Source organism: Micropterus salmoides, unplaced genomic scaffold, assembly GCF_014851395.1.
Source record: "Micropterus salmoides isolate LMB-PRFRI ecotype aquatic unplaced genomic scaffold, ASM1485139v1 Ms_hic_scaffold_6, whole genome shotgun sequence".
NCBI classification, from domain to species: Eukaryota; Metazoa; Chordata; class Actinopteri; order Centrarchiformes; family Centrarchidae; genus Micropterus; species Micropterus salmoides.
In genome coordinates, this window is record NW_024044348.1 from 25,129,598 (window position 1) to 25,151,562 (window position 21,965).

Sequence of the window (21,965 nt, forward strand, 5' to 3'; positions counted from 1 at the left end):
AGTCAGACATAAAAACGAGGTTATGGACAAGCCACTTTTAAGATGCTGGACTCCTTTAAGCACAAGTCATTGGTTATAGCACCTATACGAAAGGTCAGGTCTTTTAGGTTAAATCTACTTAAGAGTATCTACTATGAACCCATGTCTTCTTTATCTTATACAACTCTGTCATAGAAAAGGTGGTGTTATCACTGTTGTCATTATTTTGTGGATAGTACAGGGGTGGCGGCCCACTGCCCGATTTTAAATGGCCTGCGGTTAACTTATAAAAATAAACAAGAATATGACTTTAGCTTATGTCTAATACCATGTCTGTGCACATCTTAGTTTAAACACTAGATGCCACTGTCATCTTGAACAACTATTTGACCTACAGCGATGGATTACTACTCAACGAAAACATTTACATCTGTTGATTCAACACGGAGGAACCGAAGAGACGGAAGATAGTGAGGTCGTTTAGTTCAGTAAATATGACAGGTCTGTCTTTAAGAGTTGTAGAAAATCAGTTTAAACATTTACCTGATGAGGATTAAAGGGTGGACCACTGCAGCTTTGGAACAAGGCCTGGCCTACCCACACTAGAAACTACTGTATTGCCAACAGGGTTGCAAGGCAATAATGACATGTTCAAAGCTGTACTGGCAGTCCCAAACAGTGAAGTATCTCACAAATAGCCAGCCTTTGGAGATAGATTTCTGAATCCAACAGCTCCCTGGTTTCATAAAAAATGAGCCAAACTACCCATAGATTTGCTGGGAGGCACGCCACAAAGTTACTGAGCAGGAGGATGGACAGTATCTGCGTCATCTTGCAGCATGATGTAGGGGAGACTGGGGGCAATTGTAACATTTTCCTTAATAACTTACAGACTACTTGAGCTACACAAGTCATCTTTTGATAGAAAAACATATATATATGTGCACTAATTAATAATACAATTGATATATTTTCACTTATAAGAACAGGACTAGATAGATAGATAGAGACTTTATTGTCATTGCACATAAAACACAACGAAATGCAGTTTAGAGCAAACCACTGAACTTAGCAGTTTCTATAAATAAATAAATAAATACGCCATAAAAGGCTTGCATAAAATAATAAAATGAAGCAATAAAACATACATTAAAAACAAATGCAACAGCAATGTTAACATTAAGACCTAATTAACTGGTCCAGCAATTGGATAAAGTGTATTCATTGTGTTAAGTGTGTTAAGCACAGTTTGGCATCACCTGATGAACATTCAAGATTGCAGCAGCATGTCCACAGCTCTTGGGAAAAAGCTGTTCTTTAGGCGGTTTGTCCTTGTTCTGATTACCTTTAGCCTGCCAGAAGGAAGTTTTCAAAACAGATGGTGACCTGTGTGTGAAGAGCTTCCATTGATGTTCCTGGCACGTCTGAGAAGACGGCTAGAGTGGATGTCGTTCAGAAGGGGAAGAGGGGCACCGACAATCCACTGAGCAGTCTTCACCACCCTTTGTAGATCCTTCCTTTCTTCTGCTGTGCAGCTTGAGTACCACACTGTACAGCAGTATGACAGGACACTCTCAATTGTACATCTGTAGAAATTTTTCAAAAGTTCATGGGGGAGTTTTAAGCATATGACTATAATATTTAATTAAATGCAAGAATGTTGGCCTATGTTAATTTATTGTTTGTTGTTTGTTTATTTATTAGTTTATACTAGAACAAATCCGTTTATATTAATACACCCATTTTTAATGTAGTTTTACATTTATATTATTTATATATTTACATGTAAATTTTCTAACAAAAGTATCTAAATCTTGTATGCCGCTAGCCACAACTATATTACCATAGTTTGTTAGTGTTAATTGTTAATCTATGACCTGGAGATGTAATGTATCTAAGTTAAAATTTGCAGTCATCTAAACCAGAAGAAAAATACTGTACATCCAAAAAGTTACTTTCAGTGAAATGATCCTTCTCCTTTTCCACAGCCAGAGAGAGAATCCACTTGAGCATGTGCAGATTAAGTGTCATCACAGAAATTGAGTGTGTTACAATTGCCCCTGTTACGATTGCCCCTGGTCTCCCCTACATTTTGTTTAGAGAGCCGTTGAAAAGAGAATATTCCAGCTGAGATGTGGACATTTCTTCATTGGTTCCTCAGGTTGGTGTATACTATCCACAACGGTCAGAGACTGTAAGCAGCTTGAAAAACATCACCTTGTGAATCGTGAGATGGAAACGCTTGAAGTTTCTTGACAAATTGCAATTCCATTGGTGCTTCCTTCCTTCTATAGCAGCCTCGTCTGTGCTGCTCCTGTCATTTAACTGCAACGTCACTTCTCTTTGTAGCTCAACACCTCTGTCCTTGTCCAAGACAAATGTATACTACATTTTCACAAAGCTCACAATTCTACAGCCAATCAAGACTCATTTTTATAACTGTATAACTAATATTGTTTATTCTATCAATATTTTCAAAATAAAGGCCCGACTTACTTTCCAACAGATAAGTAACTAATAATAAATAAATAATAATAATGCTGGTGCCAGCTATTCGGCAGAGGGAAGTGAAGACACTGAGACTTTGATTACATGATCTTAAATTTGTTTTTGTAAATGTAAACCACCGATCTTGAAAATCTCCTCCACTTGACGGGAAATGCATTATGCTCTTTACGGTTTCCATAAACTAATAATGAGAAAGACACGTGACACATTTCTATTAGCAGAGCTTTATTTATGAAGCCCATACAAAGCAAAGCACACGAAAACAGAACCCCCAAACATAGCTCGTCACGTGCACAACACTCGAACTGAACTGAGATCAACGACATCATCTTTGTGGATGAAACTATTCCAGTTTATAGAAGCCACAGAAACACAACTAAACAACTTCACTAAATCTGTTGAGTTTCATACAGTAACTGATGCCGTTTTGTGCACACTGGATGCATTTTCTGACAAGGCTCAGAAGCAAACGGTTGGATAGGTGAATTGTTGCAACATTCAGCTACAAAAAAATAAAGATTCAAGAAAGTAGGATGATTTAGTGCAACTATTAACTGTCAAAAACAAAGCAATCAGGATTTTTAGCAAGCAGGCCAGCCCAGCAAAGGTAAGCATGGACGTGCACACACACACACCAGGTCTTCATTTTCTGTTGACAGCTTTACTCCACTGAACCAGAACAACACGTTTACAGCTACCAAGAGAGTGCTACTTAGTGAGTAAGGCCCTTTTGCATATAAAGCTACTGTATGTTACAAGGACAACAATTTAAAGATTATTTTTCATACACACTTACAGCTGACAGTATTTCCAAGTCAGTGTTTTTTTTTTTTTTTTTTTTTAGAACACTCCACGTTTTTAGTACAGTTCACTACATCTGTACCACTGATTTCAACATCTAACTATTTTTATCCAGATGATGTGGCTACAGTATTAGAGAATTTGTTCATTTGATGAGTACACGGTTAGATGATTTAATTTCAAAATGTCACTTACTAATCTTTGGTATGACAAAACAGCCATTCGCATGTTTTCCCTTATATCACCGGATTGTGCACAGTGAATAAATTGCAATTTAACAATTTTGTTCTTAAATGTCTGTGTTGAAAGACACAAAGCCAACCAAATACCAGCTACAATATTTGTCCAACAAGCAGAAGTTTAATGACCATGTTTTCTGACCAAATGAAAAGGATGAACGCCGAAAGTACCATCAAAAATGGTGTTAGAACTTAATCTGAAACTTCTTGTTACGATGCATATTAGTAAGTGCTGAGAAAAACTTGGAGTAATGCATCAGAGAGGGGGACAAACTTTAGATGACAGAGAACTGGATGCCGTGTTTGTGGAGGCGGTCGATGAGTGTGGTTTTTGCAAAGGCAGCTCCTGGAGTATATACTCCTCCCCTGAAAATGAAGGATACAAATAAGAATTTAATTCAAACCAAAATGAATTTCTTGCTCAAGTCTTTAATAAGTGATATTCATGGAATGTATGGACATAAAACCACTAAACTGTATAAAAAAAAAAAAGAAAAAAAAAGAAATAAATACCGTCTCTAGCTTGTGCAGTAATTTGCATAAAACATGTTCAACAGCACAGTAGCAATGCTGTATCAATATTTGCCACATGCTAAGTCTACTCTGTGATGATCAAAAAATCATCTCTCACTTCCTGGAAGAACCTTTCATTTGATTTTATTTCACATTACCATGTCTCCTGCTTTTAGTCTTTATATTAAAATAAACAGCATAAACACATTAAATTTCCATCTGGTTTACCACAGGTTATCAATCACCCAATGTCTTTGGGACTAAAGGTCCATTTTACAAGAACTGGCTAGATGGACTGAAAAATATCATTCTCATCAAACCTGGAAAACCAAACACGTGGACTGGACCTGGGAACTTCCAATAATCTAAGTGTGCTTTCACACCTCACCCCCAGTTTTGTTTGGTTAAAATGAACTCAGGTCTGTTTGCCTGGTTAGTACGTTTCATTTGGGCTGATGTGAAAGCTATCAATGGAACTCTGGTGCGGACCAAACAACTGAACAGAGACTGCTTGAAAAGGTGCCTTTTGGCCCGCTGTCAAGCTGATATGATAGCAGATATGTGATTTTAGCAGTATTTCAAAAGCTAAACTACCAATAAATCCATCTGCTGATTGTGAAATATGTTCAGGAAGCAATCTTATAATTTATCTGTATAAGCCATGTATATATTTATGCAAATATTCAACAATGGTAACACATATGCACGCCAGCACGGGTATTTTGCCTGATTAATAGATCAAAAGCTGTTAAAATGCTGTGCCTGCACTCTGTCTACTGTTCATTAAGTCCATTAAATAGTGTGTGATAGCGATCCCACATTAATAAGCTCAGAATCATTACAGTACAAGACGCCTCCTTTTCGCCCTGTCTCTACCCGATAGTCATTATTCATAACATACAGTCAACTCGCAGTGCAGTCTAATAATACTAATAATGCTTCTAATCAATTATTTCTTCCTGAGCTTTTTGTAACATCAAAGACCATAAATATTTACAACCGAAGCCATAAAGTGCTTGACCATAAAGTCAACCAGAATTTGATTTCTCCAGGTGGGTCCTGATGATGCATGACAATTGTGCAAGTTCATTCAACAGTTCATGTCGTGTGCTGCATTAGTAATCGGGTGGTACGTCATTTCAAGGTTCAGGCAGTAGATCTGGGGTGTGGATAACTCACTTCTTGGGCAAGGCCGTGGACTCGTTGAGGACTGTTAGAGCAGCCTGTACCATGGCAATGGGCGTGGCCACATATCCACACTCTGAATAATGACAGAGACAGAATTAAAAAAACCATTAGAGACATAGAGGAAGGTGTTGAAGAGGCCAGACTGGGTACCTTGGTTCATTTCCCTCATTACACAGCCTGGACAGAACACAAACAAGTGAGCATTTAACACAACTAACATGGCTAATGTTCATCTTACTCTACAGAGATGAGCTATATCATGTTTTGTTCTTGCATTCATTGAGGGTTTAATACAATATTTTATAATTCTGCTGCCAAATGATCATCTACCCTCCTAAAGCCACATTAATTAGCAAATAAAAACAAAAATTTTTTTGGAGGGAAACCCAAGAATCTTTGTTTTCACTCTTTGTTACATCAAAGACCAAACCTTGTATTATAGTAGGATTTTCAATTTCCAGTTACCTGGTCCCTGAACCAGTGTGCGGATCTTGCCGTTAGGTTTCCCTTGGGAGGGGTCCTGTCCCTCTGTGTAGCCGTCTCCATAGAAGGCAAACTGGAAAGATGAAGCCTCCATCTAACACACACAAAAACACACACACCACATTAACAGAAAACACAGCATCTTGTTTTTATTTATAAGAAGAAGGTCCTGATATATCTTCTTTTCCGTGAAACACTTTACCTGCTTTCTACTTGGTCCGGCCTTGGAGAAGAGTCCAAAGGAGAAGAACTCTGGATGCTGGGAAGGTCGTTACAAACAACAGACGATATAATGACCACTTTGTGTCAGTAACAGGTAGAATATTCAGTTATAGTCAGTTGTGATTTGTAAATTGTATTATGGCTTGTTTGCTTACCTTGATGAGCAGGTTGCGTCCAAAACTGAATTTGACCAAGAACCAGAACATCATGCCAGCAAACATCAGCTTGATAATGTTCCCGATACCTCCTATACCTGCATACGCTCCATACTGAACCTAAAGTTAACAATAACAGATTATTTAATGCTCTAAAAACATATCAGAGGCAGTGTATTATACACGCTCTGTTGGTGCCTGCTGAAAAGTGTACCTGCACACCATGATAACTCTTAAGGTTGAAAGTGAGTTCAGTAACATCACCACCCAACGTGACTGTGAGATGAAGATTTTCTTGACTACAAGTTAGACTATCAAACACTACATGTCTCCTGCCAAAGAAAAAATTATATTTTGACACTGCAATTAATATTAATGAGAAACTATTCAAAGAAAAGTGGAAGAGGATGATTACGGTCTGTCATCAAAATGTCACGTCCAATAGAAATAAAAGATAGCGGGCAGGCATTTCTCCTTGTTTGTCATTAATCCTAACACGCTCACTGGATTGGAAAATCCAAAATGAACACAGCCAAGTTCAAAACCAGCTTTGCCTAATAACCTAAAATCATAATTGATGACATCTGTGATACTTAAACTGAAATTAGACACAGATTGGTCTCTGTGATGCTTCTCTACAAGAAGATTACTTATAGTTAATTTTAAAAGTGATTCATTAGAGGTAAACTAACACAAAGAAAGTGTGAGTAAAGAAAACTCAGGATTTGAAGAAAGAGGCAAAAAAAGACTGACTGGTGTGGCCTGATGTTCCTCCACTAAGAAGCGCTGACTTCTCTTCACAACGGAGGGATCAGAGCCCATGAAGGGCACCGTATACTGCTGGATCTCATTACTGAAGAACAAGGCTCCCCTACAAATGCGCGCGCGCACACACACACACACACACACACACACACAGAAATATGATTAAAAAAGGATCAGCTTGCCTAAACCTTAGAGCCCAACAGATTAATTTGGAGATCAGTTCTATTGGCTGATGACCATCTCCTCACATTTTATGATAATAATATTGATTTACTGAGTTTGATGAACTGGCTGTGTAAGTGCCATTAAGGAGAAGCAAAGGATTTGATTTATTTGAAAAAGCTAAAAGGCATTACTGCTCTTTGTACCTGCGTTTAAGCTTAGAGCCAACAGTAGGGAGAGGCTTGTGATTAAACTTCCTCCTGAGACTCTGGAGCTTGTGGCTGTCGGCCAAACCGTAGACGGCCGACTGCCAAGTGCCATCATGGATACATCCGCCCTGATAGAGGAAGACCGAGGGACACACACACAAAGGGAGAAAATGTGGAGGAAAAAGTGATACACAGCATGAATTGAACAGAGGAGAACAAACAATGAGAGAGGAAAAAACAAGACACATTTGATATAAGGAGAAAAATATGTGATACCAAATAAATATAAGCAATGAGTGTGCAGCTGGTCCACTGCATGGACCTATTGGTAATATAATTACTTACATCAGCTCCTGAGCTGAGAGTCAGGAAGCTCTCCACTGCAGTCAGTGTACCTGCGGATGAACACACACCCACACACACACACACACTGTTTTGGCAGAAGCTAATCTGACAATGTATAAATCATCAGTAACAGAAAGTGAATGGTCCACATCATGTCAGCGTCAGAGGGGTTTCAGTGTTTCTCTGTGTAAGTGTGTGTGTGTGTGTGTGTGTATGTATGTGTATGTGTATGTGTATGTGTGCACGTCAACATGTACATACCCTTGAACTGGTCCCTGGTGTAAAGGACTCCCATATCTGCAGGTATGGAGTCGAATCCACAGCTCCCTATGATGTACACACCTTTTTCAGTTGCCGGGCTGTTGTACTCCAGCTGCATGCTCTCCAGAAACTGCATACAGCCGGACAGAAACACACAAAACGTTCAAGCTCAAACAGAAACACATGTTTTAGTGTGGCTGTTAAAGAATAAATTATTCTTATATGAAGTATTCAACTGAACAGATTTTTTGGAACTTTATCAACAATGAGCATGCAGAAAGGCAGAAATGGCTTGGTGTGATGAAGGTATTTTAGTTTAATTTAAATAACTTGCATTATTAAATTAAACAATTTATCATGTTGAAGGGGCTACAAGTAGTTTTGTAATGAAATTAATCACTTTTTATTGCCTATTTGTGAATGGGTTGTAACCCAAATTAACAATATGTGGGCTTTCTTGGTTCCCAGCCTGTATGAAGAAATGGGGTCGGGTTTTTCCACGAAATCCATTGGTTTACATAGGCTGTGACATTCATGTGTACTCCAAGCCTCTTGCCTACTGATTCTGCACAACAACAGCGACAATATCACAGCTAACAAAATGGAGTCCGTTAACACTAAAAAGTGACTGGCTCAACACACACTCCAACATAAACTCCATGTAAGGATAAAAAAAACAACAACAACACTGGAAAGGCGTTTGTGTCAGTTTTTATATTCAAAACAAAGCGGAGGTCTCTCCATGACTCAGAGTTGGCTTTCATCCTATTAGACAAGCAACCTAACATTGCTGCAAAGCATGTGAAATATATTGTGATTTATTGCTTTTGTTGGTTCAAGTTAGATAATAATAATAACTTTGATTTATATAGCGCCTTTCACAAACCCAAGGACGCTTAACGTTAGATAAAGTTAGCTTGTTGGCTTACACCAAGAAGTTGCTTACATTATCCGTTGCAAAATACTATAGTTGGAACATTATGGCTTGCCACATTACTTCACCAACCATATGTGATCCATATTACTATCCTGTGTCAAAGTGTTTTAGTCTTTTAAAAATGATGTCTGTAAAAAGCTAACTTGAATGATATTGTTAATACTAACCTGTAGTGATGCAAGACAGAGGTAGCCAGCTACAAAATATTATTTTGGTCTGGTGTTGTTTGATTTGTTACATCTAAATTTAGACTCACTTTTCACTGATACTCGGGTACACAGCTTCTCTACTGCCTCAGTTGCTTTAACTTACATGACCCATGTAATATACAATAATGCAGCATAAAGGTGCAGGACAACAACACACAGTGGAAGACACATTCAGTAAGTTACAGTAACGTTAATTACTGCGGTCTAACTGTTACTACTATACTAAAGTGTGGCAACAATCTAATTCATAATATTCAGTCTAGCTAACTAACCGTTTTCATAACCATTCTATAACTTTTAGCTATGCTGACATTGCTGAGCCTGTCCGGCAAAAGATACACAACGCTGACCCATCATGTCGGCTAAATGCAGTCAGTATACCGTTATCATGTAACGAGCAAGGATTAATTCAATGTCAAGCTGCTAAAAATATTACTGCAACATTGGTGTGGGAGTTTAACCGAGCATTATGCACATAAGAGCACACGAAATGTAGTAGTTGCAATCTGAAACCTCACCACTAGAGGCCACTGAAAACTACACATGGGCCCTTTAAGTGTAAGATTTAGGTCACACCATCAACTACTGCCCTGTCATTAATGCTCTTACAGTATGTATGTAATGATTAATGTTGATGGGTGGACTTACTGTATGCACACACTATAGTTAAGCAGCACTCTGAACATACATACCTGAGGCTCTCCACTGATGTCAATATGGTGTGCTCCATTCTCCACACAGGCTTTGACCACTGGCTCACCATAGAACCTGTACTATACACCCATAAATAAACACAAATGAATTAATGCACTGTGTGACGGCCCGTGTTTGGCTTTTAGGTGTATGTGTTGTGTCAGTACTGCAGTGGTGACCTATTCATGTGGTTTTCTGCATGAGGACCTGACCCTACCTGGATCTGGAACACCTGGGCCCAGTTCTCCACCAGAGATAAAAGCCCCACCTTCTAGATTGGCTGGCTCTCTCTCATCTAACCTGCCAGCAGCTGCACCTTTTTGTTTTTGTTAAAATGTTTGCTTTACTTTTACACCACAACACTTACCACCATGTTCACACATCCTCACCTACTAATGCTGCGGACTAACACATCCCATAGTTGAAGTTTATTCTGTGTTATAATAAAAACTGTACTTCAGGCATTGTGTCTTTCCCACATTTATGACAACTGTGTAAATGTTTCCTCCTTTGTCTCCTAATTTGATTGATTCCCCAATCAGCGATAGTTCCCGTCCCTGCTAAATCCCTGTGTTAGCCTGGAGTAGACAAACTGGTCTTTCTCCCACCACACAGGGAGTTGCCGGCAACTTATTTTCACTTGTTAATAAGACATTTCATTTGTAGGATGCCATTCAAAACATTTTACTTTCCATTGGTCATAAAAAGGTGAAATTAAATGAATTGCATAATACAAACAGTGTAAGTTAAAATAAGTCTAAAATAAGAGGACAAACAAGTTACACAGGTAATGAATTAAAAAGTCTAAAGATTATAGGCATCACAGAAAAGATGTGTTTTGAGGAGATTAATGAATGAGGTAACTGTGTCTGCCGGTTATGTGAGGGGGGAGTGCATTCAAAAGCCTGGGTGCCAAGCAGATAAAGGCATGACTCTCATGGTGGAGAGGCGCACTGGAAAAAAAGACCAGCAGTGGAGGAGCGGAGGGAGCGGGAGGGGGCATGTACTCAGAGGAGGTCAGAGAGGTAGGTAGGTGCCAGGTTGTGGAGGGCTTTAAATGTGAGAAGTAGGGTCTTAAATGTAATCTGGTTAGTATCTATGCTTATCACTTTATCCCCCCAGATCTCGATCCACACAGGGGCGCCAATGTTGCTAGTGCAGCAACAAGACAAGATCCCTCACAGGCTTTCCACACAGACACACTGCAATAGTGTTTTATGGCGCACACTGCAGCTGCACAACCCAGCTCTCGGCATGGCAAATCCTGTTAAACTTGTTCATTGTGCCGTCTTTAAAATACGACATGCAAGTCATGTGATTCTAATGAGTTGGATTTCTGTCTGTGGTCCTTAGAGCCAATTTAGTATATTTTTTCAGTTTGACACATGCATTGTCACCCCACGCTAGTTAGGCTACTCGGTAGATGCCCACAGGATACTTAACCCCTACTTTAAAACGACGTGAGGTCTACATGAACGGGGGGATTTACAAATGGAAGCTGGAGTGAGGACGGCAGCAAACAGTTTCTTGACCCTGACTGATTCGTGAGCTTATGCAGACAAAGAACACGTTGCTCAGGTAGGAATAATGAAACAATAAAGAATTTTATTAGAAAGCTTTATTTTCTAGGATAGGATCTATACTGATTCTCACACACTGGCATCTCTGCAAAGCTTATCACTGTTATATTTAGCAGGACATTAATTCCTACTTTTTCTGTCATGGATTATTTGTTCGAAATTTGTTTGACGTGCGTCTGAACTCCCAATCCGTCTCCGTCTCCACGCTGGCTGGTGACAAAAAGATAGTACAAGCCACTATAACCGTAATCGTCAGTACATGGCCGACTCAAGTTATATTCCACAGACCAACTTGCAGAGCAAAGTACGTTTTTGACTATGCAAGACGTGGTTTACAGAACACTATGTGGTCTTTCTGACCCTGGTAATGCCAGATTTATTACATTAATGCTCATACAGGTCCATGACCTTTGACTTCAACTGTGTGTGTCAGTTTTAAACAAGCTGGCCAAGTGCTGCTGTGTGCAACAGTGGTGGTTAGTGCTGTGGAAGAATTTGGTTTCAAACAAGAACCTGAATGATGCACAGGACGCAAACTTCACAAAGCAGTGCTGGAAACCTACTTTCCATTCTGACTTTAACACAGTACCACTTATTGTGTGCAGCAAGTCAGTAGCCTTCATTGTTTAAATGAATGCTCTGTGTGTGTGTGTGTGTCTGAGGGAGAAAGCGAGAGCGAGCGAGAGGGAGAGAGAAGAGAAAGAGAGAGAAGAGAAAGAGAGAGAAGAGAAAGATGGGGATAAGCTGAGCTACACTGATGCCAACATCCAAAAGGTTGTTAGATAATGTCAGGAGCTGGATCAAGTTGTGTGTGTGTGTTGAAGAAAAATAAACAGAGGCACACACATTACTGTGGACTCATCTACTTACAGGCCCCACACAGTTGAGAACAATCACAGCCTGTTTGCACATGGCTGCCAGGGAGTCTGGCTCTTCTACATCTGCCACAATTATGTCCACTTCTGACCTCAGTTCAGGCTTACCTGCACACAAAACACTGCTATAGTATATTTCAAACCAAATGCTTGCTGTACATTTCTTACACATGATTCTCAGGTGTGAATATATGAGTACATGTAGCTGATGACACACGGGGCAACTATTTAAATAATATTGCTGGGCAATCTTGCTGGTGGCAAGTCCGACTATGTTTTGAACGGATAGCGGCGGGGCGGGGCAAGTGAGTGTCAGGGGAAGGGGATTACGGTAGTTATCTTTACTTATTACCATTGACGGGAACATTGCCCAGCATCATTGCTCTAAAAGTTGCTCTGTGTATCATCAGCTTGTAAGTACATGAGTAACCTGTGTGAAAATGAGTATACTGTAAATAATGGAGGAACAACACAAAATAAGCTACAAGAACACAGATAATCTGTGTTATGGATGAAATGTACTTTGTATGCTAGAACTCAGAACTTGCAAATATGATATAAGCTGTTTTTAAATGAGCCACTGTAACAGTTTGGAGTTTGTGGACAAACTGCAGTTTTCACTTTTCACTGAATGACTGGACAAGCTGTGTGTGTGCTGTCATGGATGGATTGCGCAGAGAGCAGGTATGTTCCAACAGCTGTTGTACTCTCCCTGAAGGGAAAGCCGAAGAGGAGGGGACAACGAAATAACTATCTAATCCTCTGGAAACTCACATTACTGTCATGACAGCAGAATAGCCCCCTGGTTTTGATCTTGTGATGGACTTAAATTTTCCATGTTTAGAGTGTTGCATGGAAACAAATGGTAAATATGGAAAATGACTTGCATACTAAATATATATATATATATATATATAGTAAATATGCTTGATGTTTTTTTCAAGCAAAAAGGCAAAATGTTTGTTGGATTCAGCTTCTCAAAAAAAGAGTTTCCCCATTTTTCTCTGTTGTTTTCTCTCATACTCTTTGGTTAACTGTAATTTTCTGCCATCAAATAGACAAATATATCAATTAAACTGAAAAATAATTAATTCATTATAAGCAATAATGACATTAATCATTAGTTGCTGCCCTAATTTCTGTCTGAGTAATCAAATAAAATACTTACTGTTGAAACCAAGCTGATCATCAAAAAATATGTTGCCTAAAAGTTTGATTGATTAATCATTGATAGTTTTAAGTAGGTTTATCAACCATTTTCTACTTACAGTTTCAGCAATGCACAAGAGTACTTGCTATAGTACTTGCATATACTCTAAAAATACTATTTTTGCTGAAGGGTTAGACTAAGTAAGCACATGCATCATTGATTAATTGAATAATTATCATTAGTTCATGTGACTGCATCATTAGTTGCAATCCTTAATAATAATTATAAAAATATATAATTTTATATATATTAAAAAATTTATAACAATAATTATAATAATAATAATAATAATAATAATAATAATCTGCTTTATTTAAATTGTTAACCTTTTGTTGTTGAGTTCAGTTTAGGGTCAAAGTCATGCTTAACTAGTTAATCACTGATCAGTGAGCTCAGCTTGGATAGATAACGTTAAGTCATCCTGAGTCAGAATTAAGCAATTTCCCTTTGCCTAACGTTAATGCAAACACTAAGTATTTTTGGAAAATCTGATAAAAATTGCAGCTCACACACTGACATGAAAATATCCTTGCATCAGCTGACCAAATAAAATCAAATGAACTGATAAGTTATCTCTGTAGCAGAATAATCTGCTTCAACATACACAACTAATGGGATCGTTAGATACATACTGAGGACTCCGGCGGCCTGCTCCAGAACTTTTTCCAGTTTCTGCTTGCTCCTGCCTGCCACGGCCCACTTCAGGTTCCCTTTCGGACCCTCGGACGCAGTCCGGGCCACCTCCTCCACCACAAACTGTCCCGTGAACCCCGAGGCTCCGAAGATAACCAGGTGGTACGGCCTGCTGGAGGATGTTTCAACACGGGCCATAGTGACAGCAATCAGACCGCAGGAGCTCGTACCTTCACCTCCTCTCTGAGAGACTGAGGGCGGAGCGCGACACTGCGTGCTGTTTTCATAGAGCCCCTTTGTCAACTTCCGTAGCAACATTATGCTAACAGATATTTTAACAACAGCGCTAGTGTTTAGTTACCTAAACCGCTACGTGCAAGTGTGCTGCGTTAAGTTTTTCATTTCCCGTTTTGTGTTCTTCATTTTATAGCAAAGCTTTGTTTATTTTCTTTTAAAAAGTATTCTTGTTTTTATTTTTCTTTGTGGGGTTTAACTGTGGTTGACAGCCAGTGCATCAGCTGCATCAGCGCCACCTTCTGGTTCGGAGTGTGGGCGATCCCTCTCCCATGGTATGGTGCCTTCTAGGTTTAGAAGCCATCTGTGATTCAAACAGAATAGGATGGCAATCATTGCAATAGCTCAGATGCTCAATGGGTTTCTCTCACTGTATCCAAAAAGACAAAACTATGATTAAAATATATATATTTTAAATCATAATTTAGTTTTAACCATGACAGTACTCATTTCTATAATCTATCTAATCTGGACTTTGCTGATGGAAAAGCTGTAACTTTGTTAAGAAAAGAAAGGGGCTTATTCTTCTTCTTCTTCTTCTTCTTCTTCTTCTTCTTCTTCTTCTTCTTCTTCTTCTTCTTCTTCTTATTGTTGTTGTCATATAATTTACTAAAAATACTACAGTGTGTGTTTTTTAATAGAGTCTATTATCCTATCATATTAAAGGGGCTATAGGTAGATTTTAAATGATATCACTTAGTTATAAATCACTTTTTATTGCCTTTTTGTCAACGGACTGTAACCTCACTTAGAAATTAACCCAGTTACATGGTTTCAATCTTAAAACCGCACCGCTAGTGGCTGCTGAAAACTACATATTGCCCCTTTAATCCGGGTTCTCTGATAAAATCAAAGAAAATTCTACTCGCTTTCTTTATAGACTCTATTATTATTTTATAAATTGCATCTGTTTATTCCAAATTTATATGGTATTTACATTTATTTATGTCAGCTGTATGTTTGTCTATGTCTAGCAACTAATCACCATAGCAAATTCCTCGTACGTGTAAAACAAAAACTTGGCAATCAAGCTCTTTTTGATTTTGATTGTGATTCTCTTCTTGACTTAGGCTACCTATGTTTCTAAATGTTGAATTGACTTTATTATTTAAATTGACCTCTGCAGAGCTGGTTTTGTTAACCTGTCAACCATCAGTACCCTTCAGATCTACATGTCCAGGAACCCACTTAAACGGAATTGGCATACCTGATGAATAAGTCTGCAATGTGCTTGTCACACTTTGAATAAAACATCTTGGTTGCTGGAATTGACAGATGTCAGACTCTTGAAAAGTGAAACAGAACAGGGGCAGATTAAAGCATTTCCTAAAACAGATTTTTCTTGAGCTCCAGCAAGTACATTACTGTCATTTGTGTTGAGTGCGTTCACATCTCTTTTTAATATGAGTACGTTAGCCATGGATGTAACGGCTTCCTGATTGGTCCTCGCTTTAGTCGCCTGTCAATGACGACAATCGGATGCGTCTGTAACACCACGAGAGTTGCAAAACACAAGACGTGCGGGGACGGGATGCGGAGGGCTCAATGTCATGGAGCTTTACCGGCGAACAGGCAGACAAGGGGCAACTTTAAATCACTGATATCGTTAGATTTAATTATATAGGATAGTCTGCAATAAGGTAAGTCTGTGTTTCTCCAGATGAAACGACATTAAATGCATTTTAGTTGGAAGCGATGTTAGCTCACGGCTAGCCACTCGGCTAACAGACTCCAGTCTTCTGGTAACATATTCCCTGCGAGGTTATGTTGTGCCTCTTTGGCTTGTGATGACCAAAGTGTGTGAACCTACAGAGTCCAGGACAGAGCTAACCTCCCCAGGCCGATAGAGTTACCATTAAACGTTAAGGAGAAGTTCACCTCACCACGTGCGAGGACAACCGATTATAGTATTTGTGTACTACGATGCGAACATTTAAAGCCTGCCATTTCTAATTGTGTCCACTGTATCGATGCTTTAGTATAGGCCAGTTAAATACCAAGTTAGCTGCAAGTTACCCAAGTGTCACTTAAAAATGATGTTACATGTTTAAATGTAAGTTAATGTTACTTAAATGTCTGTTATTCATCTTAACATCTCTTGTCCCTTTCTCTCCTCATTCCCTTTAGGCAGTGGCCTCTTAAAGAGGTCCCCTCAATCTCCCTCCTCCCTCTGTTGTCACTGAACCACCATGACCACCCAGCTTTGTAGAGTGGTGGAGCTGATGATGCGCTCTGGTTGCTGCCAGAACATCAGAAGTAGATCCTGTTTGCGCAAGGTGGTGTTTGCCCCTGTGGCTCCCTCTGGCCTCTGTGTTCCCGGGGCTCCTGTGCTTCATAGAAGAGCCTACAGCCTGGACTCTCTCTCCTCGGGTCCCAGTCGACCCTCACTTGGTCCAAGCTCCCAACAGCCCCGTGCAGAGAGGACATCCCCGTCCTCAGCGCTCACGCAAAGGAACCTGTCTGCTGTGGCTGTACAGGTAGGCAGTTATCTCTGGCTTGGCTTGATTCTAGACACTAATCTTCCACTGCAGCTTGGATTTACAAATGTCTGTGCTTCTGTACTTTTTTATTCTATACTTATTAATGGGGAGGGAAAATGTCAAAATTAACAAACCACATGCACTTCTACATACATACATAAAAACAAAAATAACTCTGCATTTTCCCTTTTGGGTTAGTTTTTCCATGGCTTGGCAGAAAGAAAGGCTCTTTAACCAATTTCCCACTGTCGGTGCCTCAGTGCTCTTTCAGGCGATTGCAACGCAGTGTTTAGCCTGAAGTGAACTTAAATCTTTTTATTTGTGACTGACAGTCTAAACTCGGGTTGCTAATAGTCCAAGGACGAACATCTGAGGACAGACAGGCATCTTAAGAGAGATAATCTCGGATATAGTTTGTATGACGGTGACCCAGAAATTTCTGCATCTTGGTCACTAGACCACACCAACCTTTTGTTGTCAGAATATTCTTTAAAATTGTCTACAGTCAATTTATACAGAAGGGAAACCTGTCCACAACCTTGAAGATTATCTAGTGTGGTCTTTTCAAGACTAGACAACTGTAACGTCTAATTCAGACGTATTTGAAAAAGTGTCTCTAAAAGGATATTGTAAAAAAACAACAAAAAAACCCTGTACATAATGTAATTGTTGTTATGCATATCCATAACTTTGCTAATCCGCTGCTCTGCCCAGGATCTAAAACCAGGGTCAAAATGTCCATTTGTTTATGCACACACATTTTCAAGTCCTTTGTGTTGGTTGCAGTTAAAACAGTCCAAACATAATTTCCCCCAGCACCTTCCCCCAACTCCTCCTTGAGAATTACCATGGGCTTAGAGCCCAATTGAGAGATGTAATACCTCCAGCATGTATTGAGTCTGCTCTATGATCATATTTTTTTGACACTATGGACTGATATACTGCCTTTATATAGCTTTTTTTCCCTTGATTGTTGAGGTGCACAACACAGATCTGCTCTGACTCGGCACTAGCCCACATGTTTTGCCCCAAAACACTTGTGGTTAACCCACAAGTTGACCCTTTTTTGTAGTATTCTTATCCATGCTGTGTTTGAGTTTGCTGTATTCTGTTACTGCTTACTCTGCCTCGGGGACTGTTAACATTTTGATTATATGGTTTTATCTTAATATACTGTGTAATTCTTGAGGTTTTCCATGTTACTTGAACCACTTTGTATGAGGACAGGATTGTGTTTGTGAAGTAAACTGGAAAATTACTATAGAAGAAGACTGACAGAAAAAGACGGAGGATCTCAATATACTGTGAGCTTTTTCACATATGTTGTTGAATTTCTTTCACTCTTTATGTGGATTGATGTCTTTCTCCAGGGCCAGTGTCGTCCTCTGTGCCATTATGACTTCCTGGACCTTGGGGAGGTCGAGGAGAATGTACGTCGTGCTCAGGCCTGTAAAAAAATGAGACACTTCATAGTGGACCCAGACCTGGCTAAACTGGTAACGCATCACCTACGACCTGATGATGCTAAAGCTGTTATCTTCGAATGTAACCCAGGTATGTATTTGTACAAAGCTTAAGTTGGAGTGAAACTTCATGCATGTTTTTTTTTTTCCTTCTGGTGTGTAATTTTTATTTAATTTGGCAGAAACAGTGGCAAATTAAACAGTTGTTTTTAATGGGGTGCCATAGTAAAACAACAATGAAATGAGCTGTGTTGCTGTGTTTCTGTCTTTCTTTCTTAGGTCCCGGGGTGTTGACTAGGACACTGCTAAATTCTGGCGCTCAGAGAGTTGTGGCTCTGGAAGGGGATAGGTTCTTCCTAGGCGATCTACAGGTAACACAAACATCTCTAAGCATCTTAAAGCTTGTGCATCCTCTTGCGGAGATTAGCCAGTTCTTTGTTCTAACCTTATTATCAGATGTTATTTCTTCAATTAATCTTTACCCCTTATGTAGTAGTTAAATAAATGATGCTTCCATGTTGTAGGAGTTGGAAGGTCGTCTTGATGGTCAGCTTGAAGTCGTTCATTGTGACTACTTTAAACTAGACCCCATTGGCAGTGGAACCCTTAAACCTCCTGTCATGTTCACTGACAAACTGTTCACTGACCTGGGAATATCAGAAGCCAGCTGGACTGATGGTAAGAAAAAGAACATGTGTGCACACACAAACACAGTGCAGCAAATCTAAGACACTGCTATGTTGCAAATTCTCTCTCACACATGCATACACACAAAGGGGTTTTTGCTCCTTAAGTTTAGCGTCTCCTTCAATGCCACAAATCCAAACTGAGAATATGTATACCTTAAACCTTTGATCGGTGGAACACACAGGTTTCAAACATAAAAGCTTTTAGCATCAATAATGGTTTGGAAAAAATAAAATCACTTTGCAACATTGCATCCCTTTCCTTTATGTGTGATGCTTGTTAGTTTGTTTTGACTATGTTGTATTTCTATTTAAATTATAACTGGCGTGCCGTCTTGGCCAGGTCTCCCTCGGAAAAGAGATTTACAACTCAAGGGACTTCCTGGTTAAATAAAGGTTAAATAAAAATCAGTGTAATGACCTATGCAGCTTTTGTGCAAAAACACAATTTCCTGAACATACACTGTGCATTGTATGTAGTGTACCATCCCTCTAAAGTGAGTGTTTTGTATTCCTGTGTGTGTGTCCGTCCAGACATCCCAGTAAAGGTGGTTGGTATCTTGCCCCAGCGTAATGAACGTGGCATGCTGCTGAAGATGGTTTACGCGTTGTTTGAACGGCTGTCTGTCTACAGATACGGAAGAATAGAGCTCAACCTATTCATAAGCGAGAAGGAATACTTGGTAAAAGAACAAGCATTTTAACCTCTGTATCTGTAGAAATGATTGAGTACCAGTTACTGATCACACCTCCTGTTTGCATTTGGGGCAGCTGTAAAACAGCTCAAATCTGTACTTAGTTCATGCTGCACCTGTCAGTATAATCAACAGCTTTGGTGATTAGCCCTGAAAATACCCATGCTGACAACACAATCACAAGCTGATGCTGAGGGAGATTAGTGTCTGGTAACTCAAATGAATCGATAATCTGATAATCAGTGTTGGTTTCTTTGATCCTTGTGTAAAATATTTAACACCACTAATTCTCCATCAGAAACTGGTGTCACGTCCAGGTGAAATGATGCACTACAGAGCCTTCAGTGTCCTCTGGCAGATGGCCTGTGATATCGAACTGCTGCACAAGGTACAGTATGAGGGAGGATGGCAAAGAACATTTTGGTGATTATGTACATGTATTCAAACAAGTGAGATTGGACAGCAAAACCAGAAAAGTCTTAAATATAGAAGTGTGTTAAGTTTTATTATTTGTCCTTGAGGCTAATGCCTGGGAGCGTAGCACTAAAACATCCATGTTTCCACACATTTTCAACATAGAGGGTGAGTCTTCTGGTTGTCAACCTCCTCATTCTGTTTGTGCAGGAGCCCTGGGAGTCATTTGTAATGTCTTCAAGACAGATTGTACATGGTCCCAAGGGCAGGGTAAGAAAGGGAGCAGACTCAGTAACAGCAATATAAATGTGATCGGTTTTGTCTATTTAATATAACCTCTCCCCTCATCCTCTTTCTGCCCTCAGCTTCCCAATGACCACCTGTGCCTGGTGCGCCTGCGTCCACGGGCTGATCTGTTCTCTGCAGGCCTCAGTCCTTCTAATGCTTCAACTCTTCTGATGATGGTCAAACAGTGTCTGGCAAAGAGGAAGGTCAAGCTCATCGACAGGCTAAAGTAAGCAAAACACACACAGCCATTGAAATCCTCATCTTCTGACCTTGTTTTCCTCTTATTTATTCTCCCTTTTCTGTGTTTTTCCCTAGTCTCTGGTCCCCAGATAGTGGGAGTAAGCTGTTATCAGAGATGGGCATGCAGGAGGACATACTGACAGGCCATGTATATCCAGAGGAGTATCTCCGACTGTTCCAACTGATGGACAAGAGCCAGGAGTTTACACAGAGCTGGCTTTATGAAGAGATTCTGGAGAACACACAGAGGGAGGGTTGGGGCTAAAATATAGACATACAGGCCATGTGTATAGTTTTATAGAAATTAAATCCAAAAGTAAACAGAAAACGCATATGTATAATATAATGATAATGTTATATAAATAAGAATAATATAATGTGTGATATAATGAAATAGGGACACAGAAGATACATAAAGAAAAGCAAAAAAGAATAATGTTTATGCAGAATAACTTGGCATAAAACACTTCTGTACAGAGTGAATGAAACGATGAGAATGTGACTTACTGTACTTTAGGGCAATGGAGGAATTGGACTTGGACAAATGACCATGTGTGTTGTCCTGAACTGGGATTCCCACAAGAAATTTTAAAACAAAAACTCAGTAACAGAAGTGGTTAATTTTGGTGCTCTCACTTGAGATTTGTGTGATTGCCAGTGGGAGGAAAAAATGTGTTTCTGCAATCAAATGATTTAACATTTGATTTGGTTGTTACAGAATAAAGGTCTCTTTGTTAAATGATTAATTAAATCATCGCTGTATGCAGACAGCAGCATGGGAAAGGAGGAGTTTCACAGAACACAACTCTCTGCATGTATCTTGTATTGCATAATTTTCTGAACAGACATCTTAAGGTACAGCAGTGCAGGAATAAGGGTTTTTGTATAGCGCCAAGTCTTGTATGTTTTTGTATAATTTCCATTGTGATTGCATAAGCTTGTCTAAATGTCATGTGTATGTAATGTCTAAGCTGCGTGTTTTTGAATAAATCATTAAATCAGAATTTTGATTAAGAGTGCCAGGGAGATTGATTTAAGCCCTGTTTTAGTAAGTGCTTGCACAACCAGTGCTTTTATATGGATGAGGCTGGGTTTGTTGGCCAGACTAAAACTGTCACTCTGCTTCCCTGGTTGCAAAAATGGTGATTAATTAGGTTGTTCATAGGCTTTTAAAATATTTGTTTTTGCAATGCTGGAGTTATCTGTTGGCATGTCATACATGTAAAGCAATACTACATGTGCACGAGATTGTGAAATAAATTATTTTACCGTAAAGACAAAGCCTGGTAGATTTGATTGGCTGCATATCTGGGTTTTGCACACTATACGCAGTGTTATGCGGCCTAAACCTATTCAGCATGTAAACAGCTGGCTTTGCTAACACATTTACATTTACTCATTTGGCAGAAGCTTTCATCCAAAGCGACTTAAATTTGAG

The 21,965-nt window shown here is 39.4% G+C and overlaps 2 protein-coding genes across 3 annotated transcripts; one reads left to right on the plus strand and one right to left on the minus strand.

The window, feature by feature from the left end:
• Window positions 1-2,695: 2,695 nt before the first annotated feature.
• On the minus strand, window positions 2,696-14,300 carry LOC119890054 (saccharopine dehydrogenase-like oxidoreductase). The gene is made up of 12 exons (XM_038701077.1): window positions 13,967-14,300; window positions 12,120-12,232; window positions 9,669-9,749; window positions 7,831-7,960; window positions 7,570-7,619; window positions 7,222-7,352; window positions 6,842-6,959; window positions 6,089-6,208; window positions 5,914-5,970; window positions 5,694-5,805; window positions 5,220-5,301; window positions 2,696-3,893 (listed from the first exon to the last, which is right to left on the minus strand). The coding sequence occupies exons 1-12, from the start codon at window positions 14,283-14,285 to the stop codon at window positions 3,803-3,805; spliced, it is 1,404 nt and encodes a 467-aa protein (XP_038557005.1). The 5' UTR covers window positions 14,286-14,300; the 3' UTR covers window positions 2,696-3,802.
• Window positions 14,301-15,745: 1,445 nt separating this feature from the next.
• On the plus strand, window positions 15,746-21,802 carry tfb2m (transcription factor B2, mitochondrial). Of its 2 annotated transcripts, none has more exons than XM_038701577.1 (10): window positions 15,746-15,901; window positions 16,389-16,738; window positions 18,112-18,295; window positions 18,484-18,575; window positions 18,729-18,882; window positions 19,425-19,573; window positions 19,884-19,973; window positions 20,210-20,269; window positions 20,365-20,513; window positions 20,603-21,802. In XM_038701577.1, the coding sequence occupies exons 2-10, from the start codon at window positions 16,451-16,453 to the stop codon at window positions 20,790-20,792; spliced, it is 1,356 nt and encodes a 451-aa protein (XP_038557505.1). In that variant the 5' UTR covers window positions 15,746-15,901; window positions 16,389-16,450; the 3' UTR covers window positions 20,793-21,802. The 2 variants fall into 2 exon arrangements, with proteins under 2 accessions (XP_038557505.1, XP_038557506.1); XM_038701578.1 differs by having other exon boundaries at window positions 15,748-15,901; window positions 16,393-16,738.
• The last annotated feature ends 163 nt before the right edge of the window (window positions 21,803-21,965 follow it).